At 51.9% G+C, this 27339-nt stretch overlaps 13 protein-coding genes across 13 annotated transcripts; 7 read left to right on the top strand and 6 right to left on the bottom strand.

Moving 5' to 3' along the window:
* Window positions 1-15: 15 nt before the first annotated feature.
* On the top strand, window positions 16-1424 carry M406DRAFT_67825 (uncharacterized protein; the record flags this gene model as incomplete). The annotated part of the gene is made up of 2 exons (XM_040925101.1): window positions 16-1189; window positions 1219-1424. The coding sequence occupies 2 exons, from the start codon at window positions 16-18 to the stop codon at window positions 1422-1424; spliced, it is 1380 nt and encodes a 459-aa protein (XP_040776331.1).
* A 1190-nt stretch (window positions 1425-2614) lies between these two features.
* On the top strand, window positions 2615-3268 carry M406DRAFT_338848 (uncharacterized protein; the record flags this gene model as incomplete). The annotated part of the gene is made up of 2 exons (XM_040921394.1): window positions 2615-2934; window positions 3151-3268. The coding sequence occupies 2 exons, from the start codon at window positions 2615-2617 to the stop codon at window positions 3266-3268; spliced, it is 438 nt and encodes a 145-aa protein (XP_040776330.1).
* Window positions 3269-4284: 1016 nt separating this feature from the next.
* On the bottom strand, window positions 4285-6184 carry M406DRAFT_289579 (putative MFS sugar transporter; the record flags this gene model as incomplete). Its single annotated transcript, XM_040918859.1, has 2 exons — window positions 4285-5547; window positions 5635-6184. 2 exons carry the CDS (start codon window positions 6182-6184, stop codon window positions 4526-4528), a joined length of 1572 nt encoding a protein of 523 aa, XP_040776329.1. The 3' UTR covers window positions 4285-4525.
* Window positions 6185-7197: 1013 nt separating this feature from the next.
* Window positions 7198-7909, bottom strand: M406DRAFT_256242 (uncharacterized protein; the record flags this gene model as incomplete). The annotated part of the gene is made up of 2 exons (XM_040917085.1): window positions 7198-7749; window positions 7868-7909. The coding sequence occupies 2 exons, from the start codon at window positions 7907-7909 to the stop codon at window positions 7198-7200; spliced, it is 594 nt and encodes a 197-aa protein (XP_040776328.1).
* Window positions 7910-8351: 442 nt separating this feature from the next.
* M406DRAFT_78195 (uncharacterized protein) lies at window positions 8352-9586 on the top strand. Its single transcript, XM_040925969.1, has 3 exons — window positions 8352-8581; window positions 8749-9014; window positions 9115-9586. The coding sequence occupies exons 1-3, from the start codon at window positions 8446-8448 to the stop codon at window positions 9412-9414; spliced, it is 702 nt and encodes a 233-aa protein (XP_040776327.1). The 5' UTR covers window positions 8352-8445; the 3' UTR covers window positions 9415-9586.
* A 356-nt stretch (window positions 9587-9942) lies between these two features.
* On the top strand, window positions 9943-10623 carry M406DRAFT_67820 (uncharacterized protein; the record flags this gene model as incomplete). Its single annotated transcript, XM_040925100.1, has 2 exons — window positions 9943-10185; window positions 10255-10623. 2 exons carry the CDS (start codon window positions 9943-9945, stop codon window positions 10621-10623), a joined length of 612 nt encoding a protein of 203 aa, XP_040776326.1.
* A 1469-nt stretch (window positions 10624-12092) lies between these two features.
* M406DRAFT_67819 (uncharacterized protein) lies at window positions 12093-13094 on the top strand (the record flags this gene model as incomplete). Its single annotated transcript, XM_040925099.1, has 1 exon — window positions 12093-13094. One exon carries the CDS (start codon window positions 12093-12095, stop codon window positions 13092-13094), a length of 1002 nt encoding a protein of 333 aa, XP_040776325.1.
* A 204-nt stretch (window positions 13095-13298) lies between these two features.
* M406DRAFT_289573 (acyl-CoA dehydrogenase NM domain-like protein) lies at window positions 13299-15379 on the bottom strand (the record flags this gene model as incomplete). The annotated part of the gene is made up of 8 exons (XM_040918858.1): window positions 13299-13766; window positions 13904-13968; window positions 14025-14071; window positions 14125-14429; window positions 14506-14650; window positions 14722-14774; window positions 14891-15157; window positions 15227-15379. 8 exons carry the CDS (start codon window positions 15377-15379, stop codon window positions 13455-13457), a joined length of 1347 nt encoding a protein of 448 aa, XP_040776324.1. The 3' UTR covers window positions 13299-13454.
* Window positions 15380-16761: 1382 nt separating this feature from the next.
* On the top strand, window positions 16762-18531 carry M406DRAFT_256969 (uncharacterized protein; the record flags this gene model as incomplete). The annotated part of the gene is made up of 2 exons (XM_040917138.1): window positions 16762-17033; window positions 17229-18531. 2 exons carry the CDS (start codon window positions 16762-16764, stop codon window positions 18529-18531), a joined length of 1575 nt encoding a protein of 524 aa, XP_040776323.1.
* Window positions 18532-19493: 962 nt separating this feature from the next.
* Window positions 19494-20152, top strand: M406DRAFT_256306 (uncharacterized protein; the record flags this gene model as incomplete). Its single annotated transcript, XM_040917095.1, has 2 exons — window positions 19494-19796; window positions 19889-20152. The coding sequence occupies 2 exons, from the start codon at window positions 19494-19496 to the stop codon at window positions 20150-20152; spliced, it is 567 nt and encodes a 188-aa protein (XP_040776322.1).
* Window positions 20153-20345: 193 nt separating this feature from the next.
* M406DRAFT_38137 (family 16 carbohydrate esterase) lies at window positions 20346-21285 on the bottom strand (the record flags this gene model as incomplete). The annotated part of the gene is made up of 3 exons (XM_040924051.1): window positions 20346-20404; window positions 20472-20744; window positions 20814-21285. Coding segments are annotated over 3 exons (804 nt in total), but the record flags the coding sequence as incomplete, so codon positions are not given.
* Window positions 21286-22583: 1298 nt separating this feature from the next.
* M406DRAFT_257914 (class I glutamine amidotransferase-like protein) lies at window positions 22584-23576 on the bottom strand (the record flags this gene model as incomplete). Its single annotated transcript, XM_040917200.1, has 2 exons — window positions 22584-22992; window positions 23071-23576. 2 exons carry the CDS (start codon window positions 23574-23576, stop codon window positions 22584-22586), a joined length of 915 nt encoding a protein of 304 aa, XP_040776320.1.
* Window positions 23577-23769: 193 nt separating this feature from the next.
* On the bottom strand, window positions 23770-25661 carry M406DRAFT_321916 (uncharacterized protein). Its single transcript, XM_040919572.1, has 8 exons — window positions 25503-25661; window positions 25106-25396; window positions 24866-25041; window positions 24673-24762; window positions 24546-24609; window positions 24331-24467; window positions 24179-24263; window positions 23770-24113 (listed from the first exon to the last, which is right to left on the bottom strand). Exons 1-4 carry the CDS (start codon window positions 25621-25623, stop codon window positions 24751-24753), a joined length of 600 nt encoding a protein of 199 aa, XP_040776319.1. The 5' UTR covers window positions 25624-25661; the 3' UTR covers window positions 23770-24113; window positions 24179-24263; window positions 24331-24467; window positions 24546-24609; window positions 24673-24750.
* Window positions 25662-27339: the final 1678 nt, after the last annotated feature.

Raw genomic sequence — 27339 nt, 5'->3', positions numbered from 1 at the left:
AGAGACACGTTCACCATGACTGCATTCTGGTCCACCAAGCACACAATTGGACCTATGTCCCTCGGCCATCTTCTCACATACGGTCTGCTCCTACTGCACCTGTCTCCCGGTGCAAGCGCTGGAAACACCTGCAGCTCTTTGAACTGCTTCTCTGCCACGGATAACACTGATGCACCAGGTGCACCAGTTATTCAGCAGGACCAATACGCCAGCATCACGTGCCCAAACAAAGATGCACCTACGACCAAGGAGGGCTGGGGGGTGTACAAGTCCGCGTCTCTGCCTACCGTCGAGGTCATAGAGGCTGATCTTCGCCTGTGCGGTATTGTCACGGCCCCTGATAGCACGATGCTGTTTTATTCCTTTGGCGCAGGATCGCCGGCGGCTAGGGCATTCGCCACAAAGTACCCTGATCTCAAGGCCAAAAACATTAACGATGTCATGCCGGAGTCTTGGTTCCAGGCCCTGACCAAGTTTCCGGAGCTGACAGAACAGGCCAAAGGCTCGGGGCAGCAGGCATGGGTTGCTCGATCGTCCCAGGCATTGGCCAAGGCAGCATCGGGCGAGGTCTACCTCTTAGCCAAAACCCCTACCAACATCTACACTCTGCCCTACGACACCAATGACAAGGATTGGGGTTGGCGAGGCCCGCACAATGTCTGGTCTGACTATGAATTTGCGACTCTCCAGGCCAACCCGGACGTCACCGCCATCTACACTGTTACCCCGATCTATCCTCCCGACGCCGAGGACACTGACCCTCCAACTGATTTCCAAATTGATAAAACTGGGGCCGGATCGTGGGTGAGGTCCCGTAATCCTCAAGGAGGCAATGCTGCATACAATGTCAACGCCAACACCGTAACCAAGGACAGTATTGATAAGCTCAAGGCGGACTGGAAGCCCACGAACCCTGCCTTGTGTAAGAAAGGCATAACCAGCTCGACTGACGCTGCTGACGCGTGCCTGCTTGGAACCTCCACGTCTGTTACAAGCTCAACATCGACAAGCGCACCCACTACCTTGAGCACCAGCACCATCTCCTCCGTGTCCTCAGCCAAGGCAACCACCACTACTTCACAGGCGCAGACAACCACTACTTCACAGGCTAAGCCAACCACTACTTCACAGGTCAAGACGACCACAACGTCTGCAAAGGCCAAGACGACATGTGCCAAAGGGAAGAAATGTTAACACATTTCCTGTTGAATACTACAGCTTTGTCCAATGAGGCTGGCAAGAATCGTCAGGGATGCTGGGAGAAGATGGGCCGGCTGGACGAGAATGCTACTTGCCTTTATATTATTTGTGTGTTCGATAAAACGACCTGGTGTCTGGCTAGAGGTGTTAAGGTTGAAACGGCTATGGGGAGCGCTGGGATTCCGCGGCGTACAGGCGTATTAGGATCGAAGTTCACTGGCTGAACTTAATGACTGGGTTAACAATTAAATATGAGTTTCACACTTTGAGCAGTCCATATCGCGGTGATATCTGTGGCAAATTCTCTTGTCAGGGTCACATACGCAGGAGAAGTAAAGTGATTACTTCAAGCATGTAACCAGAACATTGGTATTTCCCAGCACATCGAGACAAACAGTCAATTCTGCTTCAAAAGCTGAAGCTGTCAGCACAGCTCATTGGCGGGTGTTCCTACAAGCGAGTCCATTCGGCAAATCATAATCGCCGAGTGCGCTGTAGTGCCCTCATTCATACTCTTCCCAGATGGACACCGTTTTATTGAACCTTGTTCTGTGCCCTGTAAACTGATATTTACCCTTGACGGATCGTCCTGTGTCGGACAGTCAGACGAGTCAGTTCTTGATACCAGGAATCATAGTCATAGTAACGTGTGTTATGTGTACTTTAGGCTCCCCTGGGCTTGGGAGGGTTGGATCGTTGGCCCTACTAGATCAAAAGTATAATACAGGATGAACTCTAACAAATACGTAATAAAGCACCAAATTCTTACTTTTCCATCGCGCCAGGCCTATGGACAGGGAGCCAAGGTTGGTCAGGGTCAACACAGCCTCAGAGTACGTGTGAATACTTGAAACACATGCATCGTGCCGATATTCGCACGCCCACTCCACACTGTCCGCCTCAATCTCGAAGCCGCTCCGCAACCCCTGACGAGGCGAGCACGGCTTGTGGCCCTGCAGGATAAATCTCCGGGCCCACATTTTCGTTTTCGATGACACTGGAAAATCCGCCTCCGCATGTCCTTCATAAGCGGCATTCGCTTGTCATTGTGGCTTCAGCCCCCTGGCGGCAATCACCGGAGAATCGCAGACGACCCGCGACACGGATGCATTGGTGGCGCGTGTCCATCGCTGGGCATTCTCGATGCCTTGATAGCCGCAGTTCGCAAGGGGGTGAGAGGGGGAGGAGACTGGCGTGGACTCTATTTAGCTGAGAAACATCAACACGCACCGTTGGCCCCTGAATGTCTTGGAACCGGCCCATGCCTCGAAAGACTTTCGATTGCTATATAAAGTGAGCAACTCCTCGTCAAGACCAAGCCGAAATACACATAAACACCTGCAAACCGAGCATCTCCAAAGCTTTGAAGAGAAACAAAACGTTCCATTCTCAAAAGACATATACAAAACAAAAAATGCAGCTCACCAGCCTCTTCACCGTCCTGGCCGTTCCGGTCATGGTCCTCGCTACCGCCGACCCGGCCACCTCCAACACGGAGGGCAAGTACCCGTCCTCTTACAACTGCGATGCCTCCGTGGTATCCACCTCGATCCAGGCCGCTGAGTGCGCCTACAACACCCGGACCTCAGACCAGACCTTTGCCGTGTTCGAGACCGACCATCAGTACGACGACGTCGAGGGCGCCCCGTACGGAACATGCAGCGCCTACGCGTGCACCGCTCCCAGCGACTCCGACATGGTGTCCGACTCAGACTACTGGACGTTCTTCTGGAGGTACGCCCCCCCCCTTTTTTTTCTTCTTTGCTAACATTGGTCCCCCCCCCACCCGGGCCCCGGCCCTTCACCACTCCTCTTCGTGTCCAGACAACCCCTGTTTATTCACACTGTTCCCTTCGTCTTTGACTTTTTAGATTGCGACGACGTTTTGCCCCGAAACCCAACCGTTCTGCCTCTGGTCGAGCAGAGCGATGGCTGACAAACTACTCATAGTGATGCTGGTGAGTCCAGTGGTGTTGGCACGGACTGCATCAAGGACCCTTCTACTGGAGAGTGTGGCTGCGAGGACTCGGATGGGACCTTTATCGCCGGCAGCTCTAGCTGCACCTAAACAAAACAGTAAACGTAATATTTTACTTTCTGACGGCGGGGCGGAGAAACAAAATCGCTGCCCCCTGGGTATAAATTATTGCTTATCTTGTATATAGCAATCAAATGACAGGCTGGAATTGTCGTACATTGTCTTTGGACGCTGCCAATAACGTGATGCATGACTTACGTGGGACCAGCCCTCCGTAGTGAGGTTTCACGACTGCGTACCGAAAGCATGTGCATATTCATTGTTAAGAACTCCTTAGATAAATAGTAGTTGACGAGAGTTGACCTTGCCAGCCTAGCCAATTGCTACTCCACATGGACCGAAGAAAGTAATTTTCCATACCAACACTCTACGGTGCCACCCTCGCGATTTCTGATGACTATACCCACATCATAAGTCAAGTATCTAGTATGTAATAAGCTGCAAAACATGAACCGAGTGTGCTGGGCTTACGTACTCTATGCAACCATCACTACGTTCCGCAATCCAATTCTCGTATCTGTGAAGCATAGAACGTATGATGCATCGAGTTACTAAGAAGAAGAAAAAAAACCAGTATGGAGCCGACGTCTACAACGAATAAATCACAGTTCCGCTCCATGATGTTTCCACCCATTGATTACATGGCAAGCAGGATTCTCCGTCTGTCTCACCTTCAGATGCCCACAGACGGCACACGCCGGCCACGAAAGAATCAAGCCGTGCTACTCAATTCCAGACTAGGAAACACCTGCGACTGGATGGATCAAAATCTTCCGAGCTTCTGTAGCTTTGAAAATTAGTCCTATCGTAACCTACGGAACGACGTGCATGTTGGCGAGGCAAAACACCAGTTCTCGGCTGACGCCTTTATGTAGACTGCCATTGTCAAAAGCAAATAAAGGGACTATACACTTCGGCATATACATCCATCCACAAAATGACTAGCAACTCACAAGCAAGGCAGACTGAAGATGCAAAGTAGGGGGGAATGTTGCAGTGCTCTCCTAGGACCTGCGCACGGCTGAGGGGTTGCCTCGTTCAGCGATGGAACAATTGACTAGATTCTATGCAGGAACGGCGAGAAGCTAGATATATGAGCCTCAGCATCAAATTGATGGCAGCTGTAGGACTACGACACCTGTTTGAAGGGCGAATGCGTAAGTTCAGAGTACTAATTTAGTTTATTGCCCTCCCTCCTCACTCACAGGCTCTGAGAGTCATCTAGAACTTCAAGCGTGACAAATTATGATATCAGACACGCGGGGTGCTCATATCACAAACCGCGCGTCATTCTACCGTGGCTGCCGTCGACTCCTCGACCTGCTCCACACTCGCCTCGCTCTTCTCATTCGCCGCCGCAATCTTCTGATCTGCTTCCTCGTAGACCGCAGGCCGCTGGAGCTGCGTCGCCAATTTATTCCGGAATACAAGGGCACCCCTGTTGTCCTCGAAGAATCGATCGATATCTTCAAGCGAGCGGTTTGCCGTCTCTGGGTAGAAGAGGTACGTGGTGGGAACGAACGCCGCACAGATGACCGCCCAGATGATCCAGAACCTGAACCCAAGATTGGCGATGCCGATCGGTGTGACCTCAGCAACCATGTAGTTGCAGATCCAGTTGGTGGCCATCGCTAACGATGACCCCTTGGCCCGGAAGGCGAGGGCGTTGATCTCGGTGGGGTACAGCCAGGGGACGCCGAGGACGCCCATGGCGAAGGAGGCGAAGAAGACAAAGAAGAAAGACACGGCCACGATCCCCAGCTTGACACTGTCGCCTTTCCCCGTCTCGGGCAGGCCGACGGCGATGGCGATGATGGTCCAGCACATCGAGCACGCGGTGGCGGAGACCATCATCACCCGTCGCCGACCATACCGCTCAATGACAAAGTATGCCATGAACGAGAAGAACAGATAGTCCATCGACCCCGCAGCGGCAAGAATGCGCGCGCGGAGTTCACTGAAGCCAAGTGCGTTGATGAAGACATATGTCATGTAGTACGATGTCACATTGATGCCCGAGACCTGGTTCATTGCCTGCATCCACGCGCCGAGAAGCATGCGACGCAGAGCGCCTGGGGGTCCTTGGCCCGTGAGGAGTTGCCACCAAGTATAGTCGACGGCGTGCTCGCGGTCAAGGATGTCCTTGATGATGGAAAACTGTGTGCGGACAGACGCGGAGGAGGGCGTCGCACCGTGGCCTTCGAGGGCGGCGAGGACCTCGGTTGCCTCTTCGTAGCGGCCCTTGCGAATCAGGAGACGAGGTGAGTCTGGTAGATAGGGACACATGAGCCAGACCAGACCAGAGAAGACTGCAGTAGAGAGCTGATGTCAGGAGAGTTGTCCGCTACATAAGAAGAGGATGCACAAGTCGAAGAGGGGGCATGTGAACGACGTACACATCTGGAAGGCAAGCGGGAACCGCCATGAAACACTACCAGGCGCAAACGAAAATCCAAGCGTCAACCAATTCGAGATGGCGAATCCTGTGATACAATTCGCCATCTGAATGATAATCAACTTGCCCCGGCTTCGCATTTTGGATGTCTCCGATTGCCACACACCGGCAGTGGCCGTATTCATTCCCGTGCCCAGGCCGGCGACGACTCGACCGACGTACATCTGCGCCGCACTGAACGAGGAAGCCTGGATGATGGCAGCAATCGCGATGATCAAGCTGCCGAGCATGAGCACCCGCGGCCGGCCCAGCTTATCACCGGTATACAGCGTGGACAGTGCGCCTGCGAAACAGCCCAGGTTGTAGACAGAAGTCATGGTTCCCTGGGCTGTTGTGCTGGGGTATCCCATTGTTCGCAGGAAGTCTTCCGAGACGAGCACATTGCCAAACACGCCTTGGTCATAGCCGTAGAATATCAGAACTGTGGATGCTGCAAGAGATATCCACACAGTTAGGCGTTCGCCTGAACCGCCAAGGTAGCGTCTGCCCATGGCGAAAGAGACCAATCCAAGTTTGTCGGCTAGGAAACGCAGCGCTCAGATGTTGCAGTCGTCAGCGTCGTCAGACTCTGAACGAAATGAATCAACCTTGCCGACAGTATGTAGTAAAGCGACACCGAGACCATGATCGAGAGACTTGGGTTCACTAGAGAGGGTGTGCCAGGGAATTTATACGTGATCGTCCCCTCCGCTACCCCCGCATGATATCCATAGGAACCAGAAGAGCATAGAGACTGCAGTCAGGACATCGAACATATCGTGAGTCCAGTAGCTTTACCGACGGCACTAGTAATGCAGGTCGTGCTACCCCGTGGGGAAGCAGATGGTTCCCCTCACCCAGGACCAGGGTGGGCGACGTCGCGTGCAGCAGATCACCCTGTAAGTGCCAGTCTAGAGCCTTGGTACCCATCTCCGGGGTCAACCAAGTGAAAGCGATCAGCATTCGAAGCAGGGAGTTGAAAGCCAAAAAACGGGATGCCCAAAAGAGGTGAAGCCGGCGACGGTCTGTGCCACCGTCCTGAGTGATGCCGGTCGTTCCATTGTAGGTAGTTCTGAACAGAGAGCAACCTCTCAACTCTGAAGAGGCCATGGATCGAGATGAAGCTGGTTGATATTTGGGACCATTGTCAAGCAGAATTGTGCGACGGCAAACCGAACCTTGACGTAACTCGGTACTATTGACCCGAATGTGAGCGTGAGAAAGTATCCTCTCCACCCTGCCGCAGTGAGGAGGCACTGTGAGCTGACAGGAGTGTTGATGACTCGAGGTGGCCGACAGCCGAGGATATCAGTCGATACTCTCGGTAGTGAGGAGGACTAGGTCGCTGCAGGCTGTTGCTCGATCCAGCCTGCTTTGAGCTTTCTCAAGAGACCAGCGTCCGATTCATCCTGAAAAGCGGAGCAGCTGGAGTAGGTGCCCAGCGTAGATCCAACCGGGAATAAGCATCAAAATCATAAGATGATCGGACGTGGAGGTTGGGGATTGCCTTTCGCCCTTGGGCGGTTCAGTGCTTCTTGACATTGTGCATCCATTCCTTGCCACCTTTCAATCCGGTATGTGCCTTGGTGAACAGGTCCCTCTCCCACTGATCTAGACCCCGGGTGAACTCGTCTTGTGCCGCTGCTATGCCGATATTACTGGCACCCTCCTTCCCAGCAGGGTCGCCCATCTTCCTCGCATGAAGGGCAATCTCTGCAGCGCGAGTGACGAACGTCTTCCTCAGCACGCTGTCGAGCTCTCTCTCCTCGAAAAGATCCATCAGGCGCGTAGCCAGCCCGTAGAAGTTGATACTCCGCTGGCGAAGCTGCACGGCGCGGGGATCGGCTTTGAGGGCTTGTATACACTCGCTGGAGAGGGCGTCAGGAAGGGAAAGGTTTACGAAGGACTTCGTGTCGTCGTCGTTGGTGCTGCCGCTGGCGGAGGTACTAGCGAGGGCGAGCATTTCCCCGAGCCAGAGAGGGAGGGACAGCTTCGTGCCCGCCTTGAGGTCCTCGCCTGGGTTGTTATTGAGGTGGCCGAGGTTGAGCACGGAGACATTGAATTCACATGGAATCTTCTGAAGGTGGGGAGGAAATATTAGAGAGGCTCACAGAGCTAGAAAGGCGAGTTTGCAGAAATGCTTTGGGAGATGGAGGAGGAGGCGCGATGTGAAAGGAAACAATTCATTTACACACCTCAGCATCCGTGAGGATTGCGTCAATGTCGTAATATGACATTTTTGACGTCGTCAAGTAGAAAAAATGGCAATACAGGCAGCCGATCAAGGAAATTTGGGCCTGGAAGTCAAGAGGGCCGGCTCCGTACTTGAAGCATGTTTTGATGGTGGGCAAACTCAAGGTAAACAGAGTTCCGTCCTGGCAAACTTCCTCTCGGACGCGACTTGGAAACTGCTGGAGACGCGAATTGGAATACAGCAGTGGGGTCCCCTGTAACTTGTGCGGCTTGCCATTGGCTAGTGGGCCGTGGGTAAGGTCTATCGGGCAAGGGGGGTTATGACGTTGCCATGACACAAGCCCTGACAGTCTCCCCCAGCACATCCGGGTGGGGATGTGAGCACCTATGGGAGGTGTTTTGGGAGGGGGGGAGCTTTAAACTGCTCCCGGTTATCCGAATATGTTGATACCACCGTTGCTAATCAACTTGTCTCCTCTTCGTCTCCTCCAAGTTCATATCCTCAAGCCCCCTCGAGTTTACCTCAAACTCTATCAATTGACCTGAGTTATAATCTTCCCAAAGAATAAAGCTCGTCAGGATGTCGTCTACTCTACTGCGATCTGCTCCAGCCCTGCGCGGAGCTCTCCGCGCGGGAGCTTCGAGGCCTACCGTGGGCTTGGCCATGGCCAGCACTCAGTTCGTCCGTGGCAAGGCTACTCTACCAGACCTCTCCTGTAGGTGATGATGTTGACTAGTCCCTACCACCATGACGTGGTCGTCTGGCTTGGCTCGTGCCAGAGCTGAGCCAGCACCTGAGACCACCCAACCCACCCTCCACTCGTCCTCTCACGGCAGTAGTAACAACGAGCATCCGGTGACTGACATAACACCTCCTATGCAGATGACTACGGCGCCCTCGAACCTCACATCTCGGGCCAGATCATGGAGCTCCACCATTCCAAGCATCATCAAACCTACGTGAACGGCCTCAACAGCGCAATCGAGACCATCGGCGACGCAGAGGCCAAGGGCGACTTCACCAAGGCCGCCGCCGTTGCCCCCCTCCTCAATTTCCATGGCGGTGGCCACCTGAACCACAGCCTGTTCTGGGAGAACCTGGCACCTGCGAACAAGGATGGCGGCGGCGAGCCCGAGGGAGAGCTGAAGGTATAATTTATCTACGCCATAGGGAGAAGAACCCTCATAGCCCCATCACTGTGGACACGCACGATCGCTGACTGCTTTTCTCTCTTTTGCACACGCGTAGAAAGCTATCGACCGTGACTTCGGCTCCTTCTCCACATTCCAGAAGCAGACAAACGCCGCGCTTGCCGGCATCCAGGGCAGCGGATGGGCATGGCTGGCGAAGGACAAGGAAAGCGGCACTCTGTCCCTGGTCACCCGTGCCAACCAAGACCCTGTATCCGGCAGCCTGATTCCCCTGATGGGTATCGACGCCTGGGAGCACGCATACTACCTGCAGTACCAGAACCGAAAGGCCGAGTACTTTAGCGCTATCTGGAACGTCATCAACTGGAAGAATGTTGCCAAGCGGTTCCAAGCATAAGAGGGAGAGTTGATGGAGTCGGGTCGAATCGTCCAAGCAGGGGACTCCTTCTAGGCCTGATCGATGGCTTGTACTCTTAAGGGTCAGGTAATGTTAATTAGCGAGCAGATCTACAGACGTGGTCCTGTACACCAATCAGAATGCCATGCCAAAAAGAAACACCGGTCGTTCGAAATTTTTACGCGGTACCCCTCGTGCCAGAGGCCGTGACCACGAATCAACTGCACAAGACGATCCAAAAGATACTAATTTTCTTTCGCACGCATAGTAAAGATGACTCGGAGGTGATATAGAGCACCATCACAGCGTCGTCACACATGTATCATAGAGCTGGCCAGGCTTCGAAGCGATGCGAAATGGTAGTGCCTAGTGGCCTCCTAGTCTCGTCTAAGTTGCACAATCCGGCGTCTACCGCTGGCACATCACCTATAAAATGCACACATTTCCCCTTACATCGATGTTGGTTTCCTATTGAGTTCAACCCCTCAAAGATTTTGCTGTTCACCTTGCTCATCTTATGATACCAAGATGTATAACCTCACGACTGCCTTTGCCATCATGGCTATGCTTGGATCCCTTGCTGGGGCCAAGAATGATTTCACCACCGTCACCAGGAACACTGCCGTACCAACGGGTGTCCCGAACAACAACATCAAAAGAGCAGATTCTGAGTACTGCACCCGACTCTCCCAATGCGTGTGGACCGCCGATGAATCCGATATCCCTTCCCAGGACTGGGCGCCAGAGCCAATAGGCCCCATCGTATTCGACGTACGGGAACCCCTTCTCACCTCTTGATTCCACCACCTACCTCCAATAGTACGAATCAACAGTTTACAGTCAATTACTAACAGAGAACCCACGCACTCTCAGCGATGCATGGAGGTATGCCAGGAAAAGTGGTCCAAGTGGTCCATGCCTGGCAACACTCAAAACTGCTGCGACTTCTGTGACAGTCTTTTGTCCTGCTGCCGCGGCCACCCAGGCCGATGGTTTCCTGAGGAGTGCCATAGTGACACTCACATGCTCCCCTTTGACTTCAATGTGTCATCCCCTAACCCCGGCCCTGATGTCATCAGTGAGCCCTCGCCAACGTCATTCGAGGATGAGGAGGAAGAGAGACCCTTCAAGTATGAGCTCGTTGAGATGTGGGAGGCGTGGGCCAAGGAGGGCGGCAACCAGTTGTCGGATGAGGGGAGCACCAAGTAGGATGAGGGGCGGCGGATGAGGAGGGAGCTGCTTACTGAGAGATACACGGACAAGAAGCATCGAATGGACAGAGAGGGTGTTGTTGGCGGATGAGAAATGGGGGGCGGCACCTGTTGGGAGCAAGCTGTCGCTGGATCGGCTGGACCATGAGACATTGGTTGTGGTGTCGGATGGGATATGCGTAATTTGTTAAGCAGTTTTGAATACTTGATTCCTAATGCATTCGAGTAAACAGAGCAAGCAATTTTTTTCGATTTTTTTCTATTTTATAGTTTGGCATGTTCCCGCAAGTTGGCCCTCCAAGTTCAACTCCTAAAGCATTGGTTGCAGTCGGGGGCCGCGTCAGCTGAGAAGGGTCCCTCACCAGAAAGAGAAAATCAACTTCAGCCATTTGAGATCTCTGGCAAAGTAAAACCCTCCGACATTCATTCACTCTGCGCCGTCGCTAAACCACAAGACAAGGGAAGAGCGGACTCTCGACCGCCGGAGTTGCCGCCAACATTTTGATGAGATGGGCAGAGCTGAACGGCAAGATTGGAATCGATACCAAAGGATTGACAAGTCCAAGCTTCTCTGCCCCCCCCCCCCGGCTGGGCGGCGGTCAGGATTCTTACCAACCAACATGTTGTTGGTTGGTTGATTCTTATTACTCTGTCTCATCATTTCTCTAATCTTTGAAACCCACACTTTTCCATTTGGTTCCGTGCCGTCTAGTCAGTTACATCTGTTTGGAGACGAGTTACAAAGTTCATTCTTGTGCTACGCTATAGAGTCTAACAGAACTCTTATGAATAAAACTTCGGTCGTCTGATTGATTTTTGTTTCATCTGCTTTATTCTAAAACCCTTGTTCTCAAATGGCCTCAGTCTTCGAGCGTGTAGTGTTCTGTGTCCAATTTCTGCCCTTCCTTTTCCATTTTGTGATTTTAGAATCCACCTCTTATTGTATGTCATCATCCAAGGATTTGCCGAAGTGCACACGCGACAAAATCCCGGCTACATACAAAGCCGATACTCATTTCCTATCGAGATAGAAGCTGAAAGACAGACACAATCCCCACAAAGTCTTGAAAATGCACAGTTATTTCCACAAGTTCATAAAATCGGTGTTCCTATCTCCAGGGGCTGCAACGCAGTTTGATGTAAGGGGGTGCGCTAAGGAGTGGAAGGATGGCGAGGCGAGGGAGAAGAGGATCACCAACGAACAACAAACCTCGACTTCCCCCTTGACTATTGACAAGGCTGAGGAGACCCTGATTGGTGCTCGGCCACCCACAGGCCGTGGCGAGGCTAATAATAAACGCATTACTCTTCTGCTTGCGAGACCATGCACGTAACAGGGTACTTACGCAATCCACCAGGAGAGCATGATTAAGAGAAATACTTTAACAATGGAATGTCCACAGCGAATTATGAGATGAAATGAAACATCGCCATTCCCTACTACAACAACAACCTCACAACCTCGCAATGTCTCGTGTCCACGCGATAGTATCGGCTCTCTTTGGGCTCGCCGCCGCAGAGACGGCCGTCGCCCCAGCAGCACCCGTTGCAGGCACCATCTCCGGCCCCGTCAATGTCACTTCTGATAATGCGCCCTCGGGCCAGCAGTACGAGCGCGATGCAGGCTGGTTGGGCACGGTTGGGTCGAGGGTGTTCGTCATGAACTTCGACACAAGCCTATGCAACGCGGACGAGACGACCAACTGCACCTTCATCGGGACCAACTCGTTCGCCGACGCGACGACCGTGGCCGCCGTGGTCACTGACCCGCCTGAGGCAGTCAATCTGTGCAACACCGACGACCAGCTTGGGTGGGTCACCAATGTGTGGGGAGTCAACGATACCCACGGCATCGGCTTCTTCCTCAACATCACGCACGATACCACCACCGGCGAGGAGTTGAACCAGGGCAGCTCCCCCGTCATATTCGACGTGTCAGAGGACACGCCTGTGTGCACTCGCATCAACGATGCCGTCGACTTTTGGACCGCAGACGCCAACCACGCCACGTACGGAAACGGGGGCTCCCTCACCGCCCTCGATGGGTACATGTACATCTATGCCAACCAGAATAACGTCATGTACCTGGCTCGTGTCCCCTTCAATGTGGACGACGCCTCTGACCTATCGTCCTACACGTACTGGAACGGCGACGACTTTGTGGCGGATGAGTCTGAGGCTGTCGGCATCATGGACGTTCTCGGCGGGTCCATCTTCTACAGCAATTTCCTCGAGAAATATGTCTGGCTCTCTGAGGGCCTTGGTTATTCTGGTATTTATGCGTATGTCTCAGACCTGCCTCAGGGGCCCTTCAGCAATGGTACTCTGTTGTTTACGGATCCCTCCCGGGGAGGCACCTATGCGCCGTTCGCCATGACAAACTACGACGCGACGGGTGCGACTGTCAAGATTGTGTACTCTGTGGTTGACAACCTGTCGCAAAGGGTGAGGACGGTGACTTGGAATTAACCAAAGATCAGAAGTGTTAAAATTGTTGGAAGCCTCCTCCCCCCCCCCCCCCAAAGTCGCATGATTGGCACCGGCTTGGCTTGTACATATTATCTGGGAGTTTATATAGACCTCAACGCCCTTTTTCTCGGTAAATAGATTTTGAGAGTTAAAATGACACATAAGATCCATTCATCATGACTTTGGGAATTCCCCCAAGAAAATAAATGCATACGATTGGCGTAACGGAAGCTTCTGAGAGCGTCACAGCATGTCTATACACACAAGTAGAAATGTATCACGGCATCGAATCTTCTTGGACACCCCTTGCCGTTCTATGCAGAATAGATCATACACCCCCGAGAGAGCCTAGTATGAATCTCAGAGACGCTCTTTCGAGACGCTGAGCCTCTCAAGCTCTGTATGCGCCTTGACGGCTCGTCGTACTGCAAGGTCCAACATGATCTCTTCGCTACCACCAGGGACTGTGAGAGCTTTAACGTCGCGCCAAATCCTCTCTACTCGTTCTCCACGCCCGCCCCTCGTCAAACCAATCCCGCCCATGATCTGAATGGCATCGCCTGCCACGTGCTGCAAGACTATGCCGGCGTGGGCCTTGATCTGTGCTGTCGTGCCGGCCAGAAGAAATTCGGCCTCGGCAGGAGACAAGGAATGGAGTTGGTAAATCAGGCTCTGTCAAATGTAATCAGTCAAACGAGTTTCGACACCTGAATGTCGTCATCATGCAGATTGGGGCCATAGACAAGAGTATAAAGAACCATGAGGAAGAGAGACAGAGACAGAGCAGGACCATGGATAGTAAAACTCACTTCTAGCCATGACTGAAGCGCCTCAACCTCTCTACTCATGTTCGCAAACTTGTATCGGATGACAGCTAAAACAAGGATCAGCATGAGGTGGTGATTATGCCGCTATTCTTGAAGCACTTACCGTGTTCTACCAATACTTTCCCAAACGTCTGCCTCGACAGGGCGTACCTAATTCTTGAATTAGTAGATGAGCACACTATCATGTGACGAATCCGACTGACTGGATGGAGTCCTCGAGGCAGACCCTTGAACAGCGAAGCGCCTGCATGCTGATGAACAGCCGCTCATGGTTGAAGTTAGAAACCACATATTTAAAGCCTTTGCCCCGCTCCCCCACAACCATTCCAACCGGGACCTTGACGTCGTCAAAGTCAACAAAGGCTGTTCCGGCTGTCGTCGAGCCAGAAACGGTGATATGTCTCGTGGTCAGGCCTTCCTGCCGTGGGACCACCAGAAGAGTGAAATTTCCATCTGACTCTTTCACCAGCGTGAGGAAGTAGTCGGCGTATGTCCCAGATGATATCCACTGTATCGCAGAGTCAGCCTCGATATTGAGTCTTGTACCGAAATATCGTATGACTCTATCATTGGAATAATGTTACCTTTTTCTGTCCATTGATGATGAAGTGCTGGCCATCTGCTGTGAGCCTGGCTTCCGTCTGTAGGCCTGCAACATCAGAGCCGGCATCGGGTTCAGTAATGGCCAAAGCTATTCGAGACTTGCCGCGAAGCACATCCGGAATTACTCTTTGAGCACACTAATTAGCTTTCTCTGAATCATCGCGTTTATTGGCGGGGAGGAGACCGCCATAACTCACCGTTGTCTCAATTGTGCGCTTCCAAAACGCTGGATGGCCGGGATGGCCAGTGTCTAAATGACAGGCATTTGTCAGTTCTACAGCACTGCTGGAGACGACGTACGAGACCAGTGACTTACAATTCCACCGACCAAGCCAACCTCGACGCTGCCCAAAGATGTTCAGTCACATGCTTCCTTTCATAAATCCAAAAAAGGCGTGGTACGAACCCGGCGCCACCCACGCGACCAAACTCATCGTGAAGGATGAAATCATGAAAGCCATCCCACTCCTCCGGAGGCACGTTTCCAATGATTGGATGAACCCCTCTCCAGTCCTCGGGGATTTTCGATCCAGCGCCCATTGGCATGAGGACGCCATCTTCCGCGGCTTTGTGCCATAATTCGGCGGGCAGAGTGGCGGCTTGCTCCCAGTCCTGCACGAAGGGGACGAGATTCTGGGTCTTTGTTAGCTAACGGCATGCATCACCACCTTGTGAAGTCTATCCTCGCGTTCGTTTGCATACTGTCTCGACCCATGTCCGCATTGCATCTCGGAGTCGACGATGGCTGTCGCGGTAGTAAGGGCTGGGACAACCCCTCGCCCATGGAGCTTCAGCATATGGCAAGGTTGAGCCGTAGAGCCACTTTTGCCTTGTTTCGTTTGAGAGGATCGACATTGTGAGTATGTATTCAATGATCACTGTAACGAAAATTTATTATGACGTTGATGTATGGTGCAATCTAACACAGGCTTCAGTATTTCATTCTTTGCAGGCCTTGACCAACTTATGCATCACCAGGGTCAGGCCTCGGCTGTAGTGAATACCGATGATCCGATGGGTGCCGTAATTCGCCAGGGAGGATGTAGTACGTTGTATCTGCAGGATACATTAAGGCCTGCCAACTTGCTCTTATAGGCATGCCCTGTTATCCTCGGCGGGGACTTTGAGGTCAACTCCGGCCTCATACTGTATTCCCGATCAAGCCAGGAAACTCTCTGGCACCCGCCGACGGGTGGCTCTTCTCGACAAGACGATAGGGGGAGAGATAAACAAAAAGAAATGGAAAATGAAGGGCGCGAAATCGTTCTGCGGAAATCACCCTCTTTTCTCTTTACAACTGTGACTCTAAATAGTTGACAGGACGGTCACTGCGGTCTTGGGCGATGAACGGTGTGGAAGATAGGGGCTTGCGTACTACAGAACCCTACTTTACGTTAAGCCGTCCGTCTACCTTTATGGTCTGGACGGTCCCACGACTTAGCTGTAGCCTTGCCCAAGTATTTAAGTAGCAGTCAAGAATGCCTTACGAGCAAACTATCATATATTTGTATAGTTGTAGAGTAACTAGCTGTCAGCTTGCATGCGACGGCGAATTCTTTTATCATAGAGTCAGCTGTGGAAATTTCTGCCCTAACTTGCGGCCCCATTCGTGTAGTTGTCGGATCTGTCCGGACTCTTCTCACCTGCTGTACCTGCAGGGCTTATCACAGGTAAAGCCAGTGTAACGCCATGCCGCCGCAGCAGGGATTCTTAAGTATCTCACAGCTCACTACAAGACCTCTTCTCACCTTTGACAAAACTTCAACGTCGTAACATCTGACACTATAACAAAACGTGACGATGAAATATGTATGTCTTAGTTTCTTTGCACCTACTCTCTTCTCTAGCTTGCGGTGGTCATGCCTGCTATTGTGATTGATCGGATAACTCTGGCCTAGAGGGACTAGACATACGGTATCTACAGGTAAGACTCTGGCTACTGATAAGCTGTAAGCATCGCTCAAGGGTCGGCGGTCAACAGTAAGCTCGGCCGGTCATTCATTCCGTTCCTGTCGCTTCCTTCGTGACGTTGATCCACTGCGCATCGTGAACTCAACCGTAATCTATATCCCATGAAGCCATCAACAAGACGCACAGTCTTTTCGAACTCTCAACCCAGAGGGCTGGCGATCTTGCTTCGGACGATCAGTAACCTGGCTGCGTGCTGATTGCCGACTGCGCGCGGTTGTGTCATCATGCAGACCACATTGCTTGGGGCTCTGGCAGCCTGTAGCTGCATGTGCGTGGCTGAAAGGACGACACCGCCCTACGCAAGTATAAATCATTCTCCAAGCAGCCAGGCCGCCGAAGACCACGCATTTTCCCTCTTCAACTCCATACATTCAGCCCTACGACAGTGGGGCTCCTCTGTTCACCACAATGGCCTTTCATTTTATCTAGCACAGGCGCCGCAAGGGAGTGTCTTCTATCACGGCGGACATAGCACCGAACGGCCTAAAACCTACGAATGGCTTGCGTTTGAATTCGAGCATGCAGCTTCGTTTGCTACGTCGTGGGAACCCTTGAACTACCCTTATTCCCTCCATGCCGACCTCGAGAAGCCATCGTCCGCAGTCAGATCCGCCCACGAGGTTTTGTTTTGGCATCACACCTCTCACCATATGGCCTCAGAACCCCTGGCTACTCATGAAGGGGATTTCGATCTCACATCGCCGCAGAGACCACTCCAGGCGGCAGAACAAAGTCCAAATGCAAAGATCGATGATGACGACGATGACGACGACGACGAGAAAAAACCAGGCCCGCATTTCCCAATTTTTGATAGATATACTCGCGGATATTACCAGATCTACCGTGCTTCTCGTCCCCTGAATCTCCTTTACATCGACGGCGAAAGTGCTGCAAAATGCACCCTGGGGCCTATGGACAGCCAGGATCTACTCCTGCTGGGCTGGGATGACCTCAAATTCGACCCACACAAGAGCCCGTTCAGGGAAAGGGATCGCGCCCAAGACATGTGTTCCCTAGCCAAGGAGTGGGCTTTCACGGTGGGAGGCAAGATCGACGGCTTCATTCGTATGGAAGCAGGCTTTGAGATTATCTACTGCGATTTCTCTCCCTCGGGCGGGCTGGACCTCGTGTCTGTCCAAGCCACCCCTTTCAGCAACGAAACTGGCATCGACGATGAGACGGATGATTGGAGGAAGACGCGAAACTCCAACCAGACGACCTCAGAATGGTTACGTGCTTGTGCGGCCCGTTTTCAAGGCCACCCAGAGGGTCGTGTCGACATAGACTGGAGCAGCATGGTCTCGGCCTTTGCCTACGACATGGACTTGTCCAATCCGGACACGAGAAGACCAGACCTACCCAGGATCATCAACGCCACAAGGGACGATATCAACAATGTCCGCGCCAGGTTGAGAGATGTGGTGCTAGAGCGCGGAGGGAAGAGCTCTAGCGAGAAGGGTGTGATCAACTGGCAGAGTGTGACGGATAAAATAGTGACTCGCTTTGGCCCGCGCTTGTGGATGATGAACAGCGTGAATTCAACTAGGGATGATCTCATCGCCTCTATCGGCACCCTCATTGATCCTTTTACAAGCTATGTCGACCACGAACCAATGGCCGACCTGCACGCCTTAGACCGATGTGCCCAACATTACCTCGACGGCGAGGACGAGAGAGTTTTCCACAAGGGCTCAAGGACGCCCGAGGATGAGGTGATTGCGGCAGCCCTCGCAACGGTGTCGAAGAAGATATGTGGGTCTCTGTTCTCTGCTCGGCGTGTCCTCAGGTCCAACGAGACCACGAGTGCCGACTTTGGATCACCGCTGGAGGAGGCGCAGGCCATCATACGGCAACTCATCTCGACCCTCAACTGGAGCACCTGGAAGGAGTGTGGGCCCTGTGCGAACGATGAGATCTGCTCCATTCCCATGTTTCCTGTGGGTACCAAGGAGGACTACTTTCATCCAAAGTGTAAGAGCCCGATGCAACTTCTTCAGAGCAGTGAATATTGGGAACTCGATGATTGGATTAGGTAAGCCCCCCCCCCCCCCCTCCCTCTTTCCGATGTGTATAAGCAACCTCATGCCTGAGAGATACTGACACGTCTGTGACGATAGTTAGTTTATCTTGATAGCCTGCAAGTGGCTATGTGAGATCTGAACGTGACAGATGCGTCTATCTTGCCTTGGAGTCGGCCATGTCCCACGTGTAATAGTCCGCGACTATATTCGTTCCTTGGCTTCCCTGTTGAAGTGCATTGAGGACTGCCCATGCTGGTTCTTTTCGATGGTGGTCTGCCACAGAAGGAATTCGGTCATCAAGGCCAAGATAATATAGTGGCCATGGAAACAGTAGCAATCTGAAAAATCCAAACGAAATTCTGTATCAGGGCAAACTTTTAGGCCCGTGCTAGGATATAGGAGGAAAAGAGAGTGCCAATAAGACAAGACAGTATGGTTCTCCAACTTCATCCAGTTGGCCAACATCCAAAAGCAAGCGGCGTAATCAGATATTTCTCTAAACACAGCACACTTGTAGCAATCGGATGCTTACCAAAAGTAAAACGTCCTGGTTGCCGAACGACGCCGTGTCCAACTGCGAGATTAAATAATAGTGAGAGGAGAAAGACACAGGAGGGCTGGTAAAACCCTAACCCTTTCATTTCTCATTCAGCGGTTGGTGAAATCTTTGGGCTTCTCGCGGCTTAGTGTCCGTCTTCGGGATGTGCTCTTTAAGCATACAACGCATCAACGCAAGACTTTTTCTCTCGGTCTTGACGACATCGGGCAACACAACAACACATCGGAACTACTTTCAAATGATTGAAATTTTGATAAACTCCTCCATCATGGCATGAGAAGACAACCACTTCCAGCCGGCCAAGCCCAGGACCAAAGCTGTTTGTTGAGCTCGATCCTATCCCGACAAGTTGTTGTGAGAGGCAAACACCAAAGATAATCACTCCATCTATCTCAACCCCTTCATACTGTCTACACATATGGCATCCTTCTTCAGCCCGTTCTCGCGTTCTCGGGCTGGAAATGCGTGGTTTCCAGTCGGCCTGGCCTCCTCCTTTCCAAACATCACAGGCGATGATGGTGCGCTGATAAGAGACATGCGCCCCTGTGCTCATGACGACGAGCAGCGGTCTTCCTGCAGGATTTTTCATGTCCCCAAGGAGGACAGTTCCAAGGCCACCGAGGTGCCTCTCAGCGACCCGGGGTCACCACCAGAGGCTGGAGGGCTACAGGACCAGGTTATGGTGTTCCAGTACAAGGGCAAATTCCATGCCATCAATCATGTCAGTGTGATGGCCAAACCATACCATGCACAGTTACCCCTTTTTCGACTTCATGACGGCAGCTTCTGTTGTTGCTAACGCGGGACGGACAGGAATGCCCTCACTCGTCGTACCCGCTGTCCAACGGGGCGCCTTTCGACATTGAGGATTTTGGTATCGTCTGGAGCTCGGGGATCACCTGTCCCAAGCACGGGTGGTCGTTTGACCTGAGCAGCGGCCGGGGCGATCGTGGTAACTACAAGCTTCAAATATGGGAGATCGAGCTGCGGCCCGTGACGGAACCGGGCAGTGACGCCGTGGCGGACGGGGAGAGCGGCCAGGAGGTCTGGGTGAGAAGGAAGCAAAGAATGGGATGATCACCATCGTATGACACCATGATGCACAATGTCTGATGGCTTGCATGATCACCACATAATACAGGCACATGGATAGCATGAAGTATATAGCTGAGTTTTTGCAAATATGTCAATATGAACACTATAGGATTATAGTCCCTGAAAAGAATGCCTGGAGTGGCCAAAGCCCCAGGCTTTTGTCCCTTGGCTAGCTTCAGGTGAAGAAAATCCCCTGGAACGCCGCGGCAACTTGCTGCGCAACGAGCTTATGGACTTGGGAATGGTTAGCATTCTGTCATCCTTTTTATACACAACCTGAAGAGAAGGAAGCTCGGCTTACTGGCTAATGCAGGGTGGTAGTCATTCCACCAAAGACAAGTGGTTCCGTCATCATCGTAACAGGTCGCGTTCGCGGCACCGTACGCTTGCGGGTCATCAATCGCGGTCTGGAAAGAAACTGTCGTATTGACGATCTTCGCAGTCACGCCGGCATTCGTCGAGGTGAAGTTTGCGAGGTTGCTGGCCAGAAGGTTATTGTATTCGTCTATGATGACGGCTTCCTCGGCATCAACGTCCGCTCCATATGCAAGCATGAATGGTGTCTCTTGAATTGCTGTATCCGTCTTCGTTAGCTAGAGTTTCGCTGTCTCCAGGGTGGATTCCTGGAAAGAGAAAGACTTACGCGGGACGCTCAGGAGCACAAAGTAGCGGGCTCCAGCGTTGTACATGATCTGAAGTTGGTCAAAATACACAACCATGATCGCGTCCAAAATGTCAGTGACATTGCTCTCATAGTACGAGTTTCCCACGTCGTTCACACCCATCCACACGCCAAATAGGGTATTGTTGGATGTCCATGGAGTCGTAGAAGGATGAGAAGCAATGCTGTCGCTGAACTCTGTGGTCTGGTCGATGAGGCTGAGGACGCCGGGCTCGTAGGGGGCAACAAGATCTGAGTCTGTGGTCGCGCCTCCATAGGCAAAGTTATAGTTCAACATGAGCGTAAGATTGTACTCTGTGATGAGATTGTCGATCCAGTTATTGCCGCCACTCGTGGTGTAGCCGGGGAATGTGGGGTTGCCCAGCGGGTTGGAAGCATCCGGCAGCGGCCCAGTGGTGATGTTGAATCCAGTCTGCGAGTATGAATCTCCGCTGATCAAGAGGTCAGTATTGATGACAGCCCTCAGCAACGGTAACACCTGTGCGTTGTCTGGCTCACAATGTGATAAAATACTGCGTCGCGGAGCTGCTCGCCGCTGAGGACGTGCTCGTCGGAACAGAGGAGGTCACCGGCGTCGAGACTATCGACGAGGAAGTGCTTGTGGCCGGCGTTGTAGTAGCTACTGCGGTGGTCAAGGTGGAGCTGCTTGCACCAGTTGCTGTCGCCGGTACACACTGGTCTGAAGTGATTGATTAGACGCTGTATTCAGAGGGTGAATTGGAACACTCTCGAGTGTGGATGTTTTTTATTACTTCTTCCTTAGAAAGTACTTACAATAGTATGCATTATCAGAAATGCACGTAGCTCCTGCGGTACAGACTGTCGAGCCGGTGAAGCCAATTCCACCACATTGCCCGTACAGTGACTGATCCGCCGAGACCGCCACACCCAGCAAGGCGACTAGGGAGAGATGCTTCTTGGCCATACTGTTTACCTGCAGAGCTCTGTAAAGGAATGACCTCTGAGTGATTGTGTTTTGAGCTGAAGCTATTGTGAAGAGACCTTACCCATATATGATGTGCCCGGTGTCCGGCACAGAGGCTCGGGATAAGATGTGGAACTGTTGCTCCTCTCGGCCGCAAAAAAAAGCATCGCCCGAAGAGCAGCGCTTTTGCGGTCCGGGCTCGATGTGACCATTGGCGGGTAATTTACCTCGCTGTTCCCGTGCTGCTGCGTGGAGACGCCGCTTGATACCACCGAGGTTATTCGGAAGAACTCGACCGTGATTTTTGAGCCCACCTAGGCGACCGGCCCGCTCAGCCGTACACGGCATGCAGCTCATGGCAATTTGGGCCTGATTTCGTCGTTTCTGGCGTTCCGTAATTGCATTCTCCTATGCACTCATTTTGCATGGGCAACACAATACAATGTTATCTATGTTATGCAGTTACAGGGCTTTGTCCACTTGGACATTAGCGTCGCATGCCAGACAAGCTCCAGATGTATGGCGTTAGAGATAGATTGGATGTGCTACTTGCTACAAATCTAGCTACCGTGTCTACAGCCTGACACAAGCAACGGGCCCCCTTCAATACGAATTAGCCTTGAGAAGAAGTTATACTTCACCAAGATGAAACTACTGTGCTAGCCTCTACCACGTACAGTCCATCCAGTACTCGGAGTTCAAAGCACCCTCAAGCAGCAATATCTGCCCACGAACAGATGATTGATGCTTTGGTGAAACAGAGCTAAGTAGTTCAGGCACTCCCCATATCTGCCAATAGTAGAGTCTCATTGTAATTCCATCGATGCTCTAGGTGTGAGTGGTTCGTCTCCAGGTCCTGGCTCTCCTCTTCGTTCTTGAACAATTGCTTGCTCGCCCGCAAGGAACCGCACTACCATCTCGGCCATCAGGTCGCCGTCGTCCTTGAAATCTTCCGCATCAACCACTGGAGCCTGGTCACTGAGCGAGTTTCCTCCAAGATTGTCCTCCGCACCAAATATCCTCATTGTTTCCCGGCCTTCGAATTTGTCAAATTCAAAATGCCCTTGGAGTGTGAGCACGCGTCCTGGATGATAAACCCCTTGCACGAAGCAGTGCTCCGTAGATCCCACCAGGGTCCATGGGCTGGGCAGCGAAGCAGTAGCCGATGGTGGGAGAACGACCTGATCAGCATGAACGAACTGTAAGCGCATTTTTCTCGGCATCAAAGAAGCCACATCAGGAGAGCCCTCGACACGGCCAGAGTCGACGTCCTCAGCTTCTGGACTCGGTAACCGGCCAGAACCTTGCTTAAAGCCACTCGCAACACTGTGAGACTGACTGAAAGCTTTCATAAAGTCGCTGGTGAACGCCACATTGCTGACACCGACCTCCCAGCCATTTGGGTGCTTTTCGACTCGAACGCCACACCCTCCCAACAAAGTCTGACAAATAAGGTGATGCCCAAAACAGCTGCCGAATATCCTGATATGCGAATTTTCTTGATATAGTGACATCAAGTACTCTTGGAGTGTTCGAATCCAAGGCTGGTCATCGTATGACGATGCAGAGGACGCAGTGATCATAACAGCGTCAAACCCGAAGACCGAAGCAGGATACTCGCCGCGGACAACGTCGAAAGTCTCATGCTCGATGGCTAGGCCGGTGGACAATCTGGACGCAGCTGCAGCCAAGACATAGTGCAGGATGTCGCCAAACGTCCCCATGTTAGCATATGTATTTGGGTTGGAAGTGTCGGCATTCAGCATGGCGACCCGGATACGGTGGTGTTGAAAAGCCATTCTTTTAATTCCAGGCATAGATCCAGGCTTCCGGCCTGTGCTGTCTGGGCTCGATTCACGATCTGCTATTCCTGCGCCGGGGTGGAGGCCGGGGCCGACGTCGCCGGGCAATTTGGATCTGGCAGAAGTTCGGGGTGACAGTTGCGCATGCGAGAAAACAATCCTTTTCCAACAGAGAATAACAGAATCACGTACGACTGCCATCGAGTATGAATTAAAGAGCATGATGACTTCTAAAGACAAAAGCTCACCGCCAAATGAGTGGGGCGCATATAAGGGGATGAAGATCCACCCTCCAACACTCGCCATTTCGACTTGATGATAGACGGGTCACTTGGAACTCCTCTCCCAATGATACGACAAGAAAGATCCGAAGTTGCCGGCAGTGACTCGCTTAAATGAAATGCAATGATCGAAAGTTTGAAAAGGACCCAGTGAGCACATGGGAAAATGACGATAATCAGCGTCCTAACACTGGCAGCACCTTAGATCCTCCCACAGAAGGTTCATGGCAGATTGAAATCGACCACGATGCGTCTGTAAGAGATGACTTGGGTCAGCTTGGCCTATTCAAATAGGCCTGTAAAGAGAAAGACACTTACCCTGCGACTTGACCGGCCCTCAGCTTCTGGACGGCTTCGTTCCACTTGGAAACGCCCACGACTGTAGGCTTGAGGCGAAGTTTCCCTAAACAATGTCATTAGTGGGCTACTCATTGTTTTCAACGATGATTGACGTGTGATATCTAGCCTACCTCGTTTTGCAAAGTCAAGCGCTTCGTCAATGTCACCCAGAGGACTGATAATAGTGCCCCGGACGCCTTGATTCAGGAATGCAACGCGCTTAGGGTCGATGTTGAAGTGGAACTCGCCTTCAGGTGGGAGGCCAATGCTGCATTTCTCGTCAATATGTGAGTCATGCTATACAAGACAAGAAGGAAAAGGTATACAGGAAACTTGCGAGACATACCACATGATTGTCGCACCAGGTCTCGCCCCGATGTAATCCATACAATTAGGATAGGCTTGAATAGCTGCCAGAATGACTGTCAGCAGATACTCAAGACTCGTCTCCTTCTGACGAGATCAATACATACCCGTTACGAAGACTACATGTGCACCACCACCGGTGATATCCAGTACCTTGGCGGCCGGATCCGAAACTTCCTTAAAGTCTACAAAAGCTTCTGCGCCCATCTTTTCAGCTAAGGCTTTTCTCTCCGATCCTGTATCGATGACAATGGGTCGAAAACCCATTGCGGATGCAAGCTGGACCCCTTGGATACCTACACCTCCACCTCCGCCTGGGAAACAAGCCCACTGGCCTGGTTGGATACCAGAGGCTTTCAGAGCCGTGTACATTGTCGAGCCAGAGCACATCACCGGCCCTGCAACGTAGTCATCCAGACCTTCTGGAATGACAGTCGTGTACCGTTCAGGTGACTTGACGTATTGCTTGTAGGAACCTGTAAATCACCATTCAGTCATCAGAAGACTGAATTCTAGTTTTCTTTCAAGGGGAAGCTTGACCATCGGCGTGCAGGCCAGTGAAAACGCCCTTTTGGCAGTAATTATCCCGGCCGTGTCTGCACTGTTCACAGATACCGCACACGTCAAGCAAGGGTTTGATGCCCGCCCGCTGGCCGATCTTAAGGTTTCTGACCCGGTCGCCCACCTTGACGATCACTCCTGAGCCCTCATGACCGGCACAGATGGTGCCGAAGGTGGACATCTGGGACATTCCCCAGTCGCTCATCATAAAATGGACGTCCGACATGCAGAGACCCGTGGCGTTCATCTTGATGAGGACATCCTCAGGACCTGTTGGAAGAGATAGTTGGCACCTGAGCATGTGTAGAAGACAGACAGACCTTGACACTTCTTGTTGTCGCTGCTGTAGAGCCCCTCGGTGGAGATCTTGACCTACCAATCTTGGGCACAGGAACCATCTTCACCTCCACCTCGAAGTTCGGCCCCTCGTTCTTGACGACGCCCGCGATGCATTCTGCAGGAATCTCGAAGTTTTCAGCGCTACTCGTCTTGCCCATTGTGTCAAATCAAAATTTCGATGATCACAGAGAAGGAGGGCTGGTTAGTGTGGTCGAGCGGGGAAAAGTTTCATTGAGTGCGCAGCCCGCTCTTGAAATCGTGCTTCCATTATTCCACAACGCGGGGTTTGTCTTATAATGAGTCCACAGCATAAACTCAATCCCGGTAAACAATCCGGTAATCATTACCCGAGGTTGATTTTCCGATGTGTGACAATCTAGGGATAGCGAAGGCGGACGACATGATCAGCAATTGGGGCTCCAGCTCAGAAGGGGTGTCGCAAGGCCGGATAAAGGGAGAGGGTAACCCCAAGATTCTTTCTTGGTGACCTGCAGGTTTACCCCTCTTGGGAAACCTTCATGGAGGCATCACGAGCGTCGTATCTCCCTTAGCATCAAATCTGGCCAATACTTCGTTCTTAGCACAAGAGGTCTATTCTCAATTTGCTCGACGAGGGCCAGGCACTTATACGACCGCTTTTGATGATTTATGAGAACAACAGCGTTGTAGTGAAATTTCGCAGGTCTTCGCCGCAGCATACATCATCCCAGAATAATCACCAGCAAGCAATCCTAGCAGAACCCAGTCCGTACCGTCTGGTGACAAGAGTGTCAGCAATTAGGTTGAGAAACCAAACCTTTTTGAGGGTGGTGAGATGCTTCCTTGTAAATGTTTCTCGGGCCCAATTCGTGTGGAGGCCAAGATACCAATAGTCCTCGGAAGTGGCTTACCATGCTTCTAAGTACTGATCGGAGTATCCTGTCGGATCCTCCCAGGATCTCGATTTCTATTCGTCAAGATAATTGCTACACTGAGACAACTGCACGGCTGAGAGTCAAGGTATCACAGATGCTGCATGATATGGGTAATGGCTAGCACAGAAGCGCCAACACGTGTCTCTGTATTGAAAGGATGTCGGTGTATGCTTCCGCGTCATGGATTGTACACAATACGTGCCTGAAGCCGCAGATCGTCCAAGTCGACGCTGATAGTTGGGCCCTAATCAATATGTGAAGTTCAGAGATGGTTCATCTGAGGATTGATCTGTGCCACAATCAAGTGATTCTCCCTGGACTATCGTTGAAACACTGTGGGTGGGAGACAGCGAGAAAAGAATAGAGGATAGGGGAGATTGGAAGTCTTGAGGATTTTTCTTCTTTTTTCTTGGGGAGAGATGAAAGTAAAAAGATAGGAAAAATAGAGTGAGAATGCAAAAATAAAGTGTGAGGGATGCTGCGACTCAGAAGCCACAGCTCTTCATCCGAAAAGATGTCCTCACTTTTTTGAGACAAGGTTAGGACATCTCAACCACGTTGTCTAATCGAGCTACCGCCTCCAAATCCACAGAATTCAGATCACGGGGTCAGTGCTGTGGCAAATGAGGATCCCCAGCGCTGCTGGTGCGGCGTTTCTCGAATTTTCTCCACACTGAAGGTTGTTTCATAAGAAACAGAAGGAAAGTAATAAGAACAGAGAACAATACTCTACAAACTCTCCATATCTCCCTAGGAAATGGAACGTTCCATGGATGGTAATACCGCCTGACATGGGCAGCTGGCTCGGGACCTCGGGAGCAACTCTCGATGGGCCGGGAATATCGCCAACCCGTTGGTTCAAGGAACACAAGGGTGGAGCCGTGTACCCAGAGAAATCAGCCTCAACGTTCGATGCCAAAATCTCACAAATCCACTGGGCCATGACTTAAAAACCCCCCT

Source organism: Cryphonectria parasitica (assembly GCF_011745365.1).
Source record: "Cryphonectria parasitica EP155 unplaced genomic scaffold M406scaffold_4, whole genome shotgun sequence".
Classification (NCBI taxonomy): Eukaryota; Fungi; Ascomycota; class Sordariomycetes; order Diaporthales; family Cryphonectriaceae; genus Cryphonectria; species Cryphonectria parasitica.
This window is presented reverse-complemented; position numbering and strand designations above follow the sequence as displayed.

Excerpts from the sequence above, each read along its gene's own strand:
- M406DRAFT_78195 (XM_040925969.1), top strand. The coding sequence starts at position 8,446 with ATGTCGTCTACTCTACTGCGATCTGCTCCAGCCCTGCGCGGAGCTCTC. Across the intron at positions 8,582-8,748 it reads TACTCTACCAGACCTCTCCT|ATGACTACGGCGCCCTCGAA; the intron begins GTAGGTGATGAT and ends CCTCCTATGCAG. Across the intron at positions 9,015-9,114 it reads AGCCCGAGGGAGAGCTGAAG|AAAGCTATCGACCGTGACTT; the intron begins GTATAATTTATC and ends GCACACGCGTAG.
- M406DRAFT_321916 (XM_040919572.1), bottom strand. The coding sequence starts at position 25,623 with ATGGGCAAGACGAGTAGCGCTGAAAACTTCGAGATTCCTGCAGAATGC. Across the intron at positions 25,397-25,502 it reads GGTTCCTGTGCCCAAGATTG|GTCCTGAGGATGTCCTCATC; the intron begins GTAGGTCAAGAT and ends CTCTTCCAACAG. Across the intron at positions 25,042-25,105 it reads CACTGGCCTGCACGCCGATG|GTTCCTACAAGCAATACGTC; the intron begins GTCAAGCTTCCC and ends GGTGATTTACAG.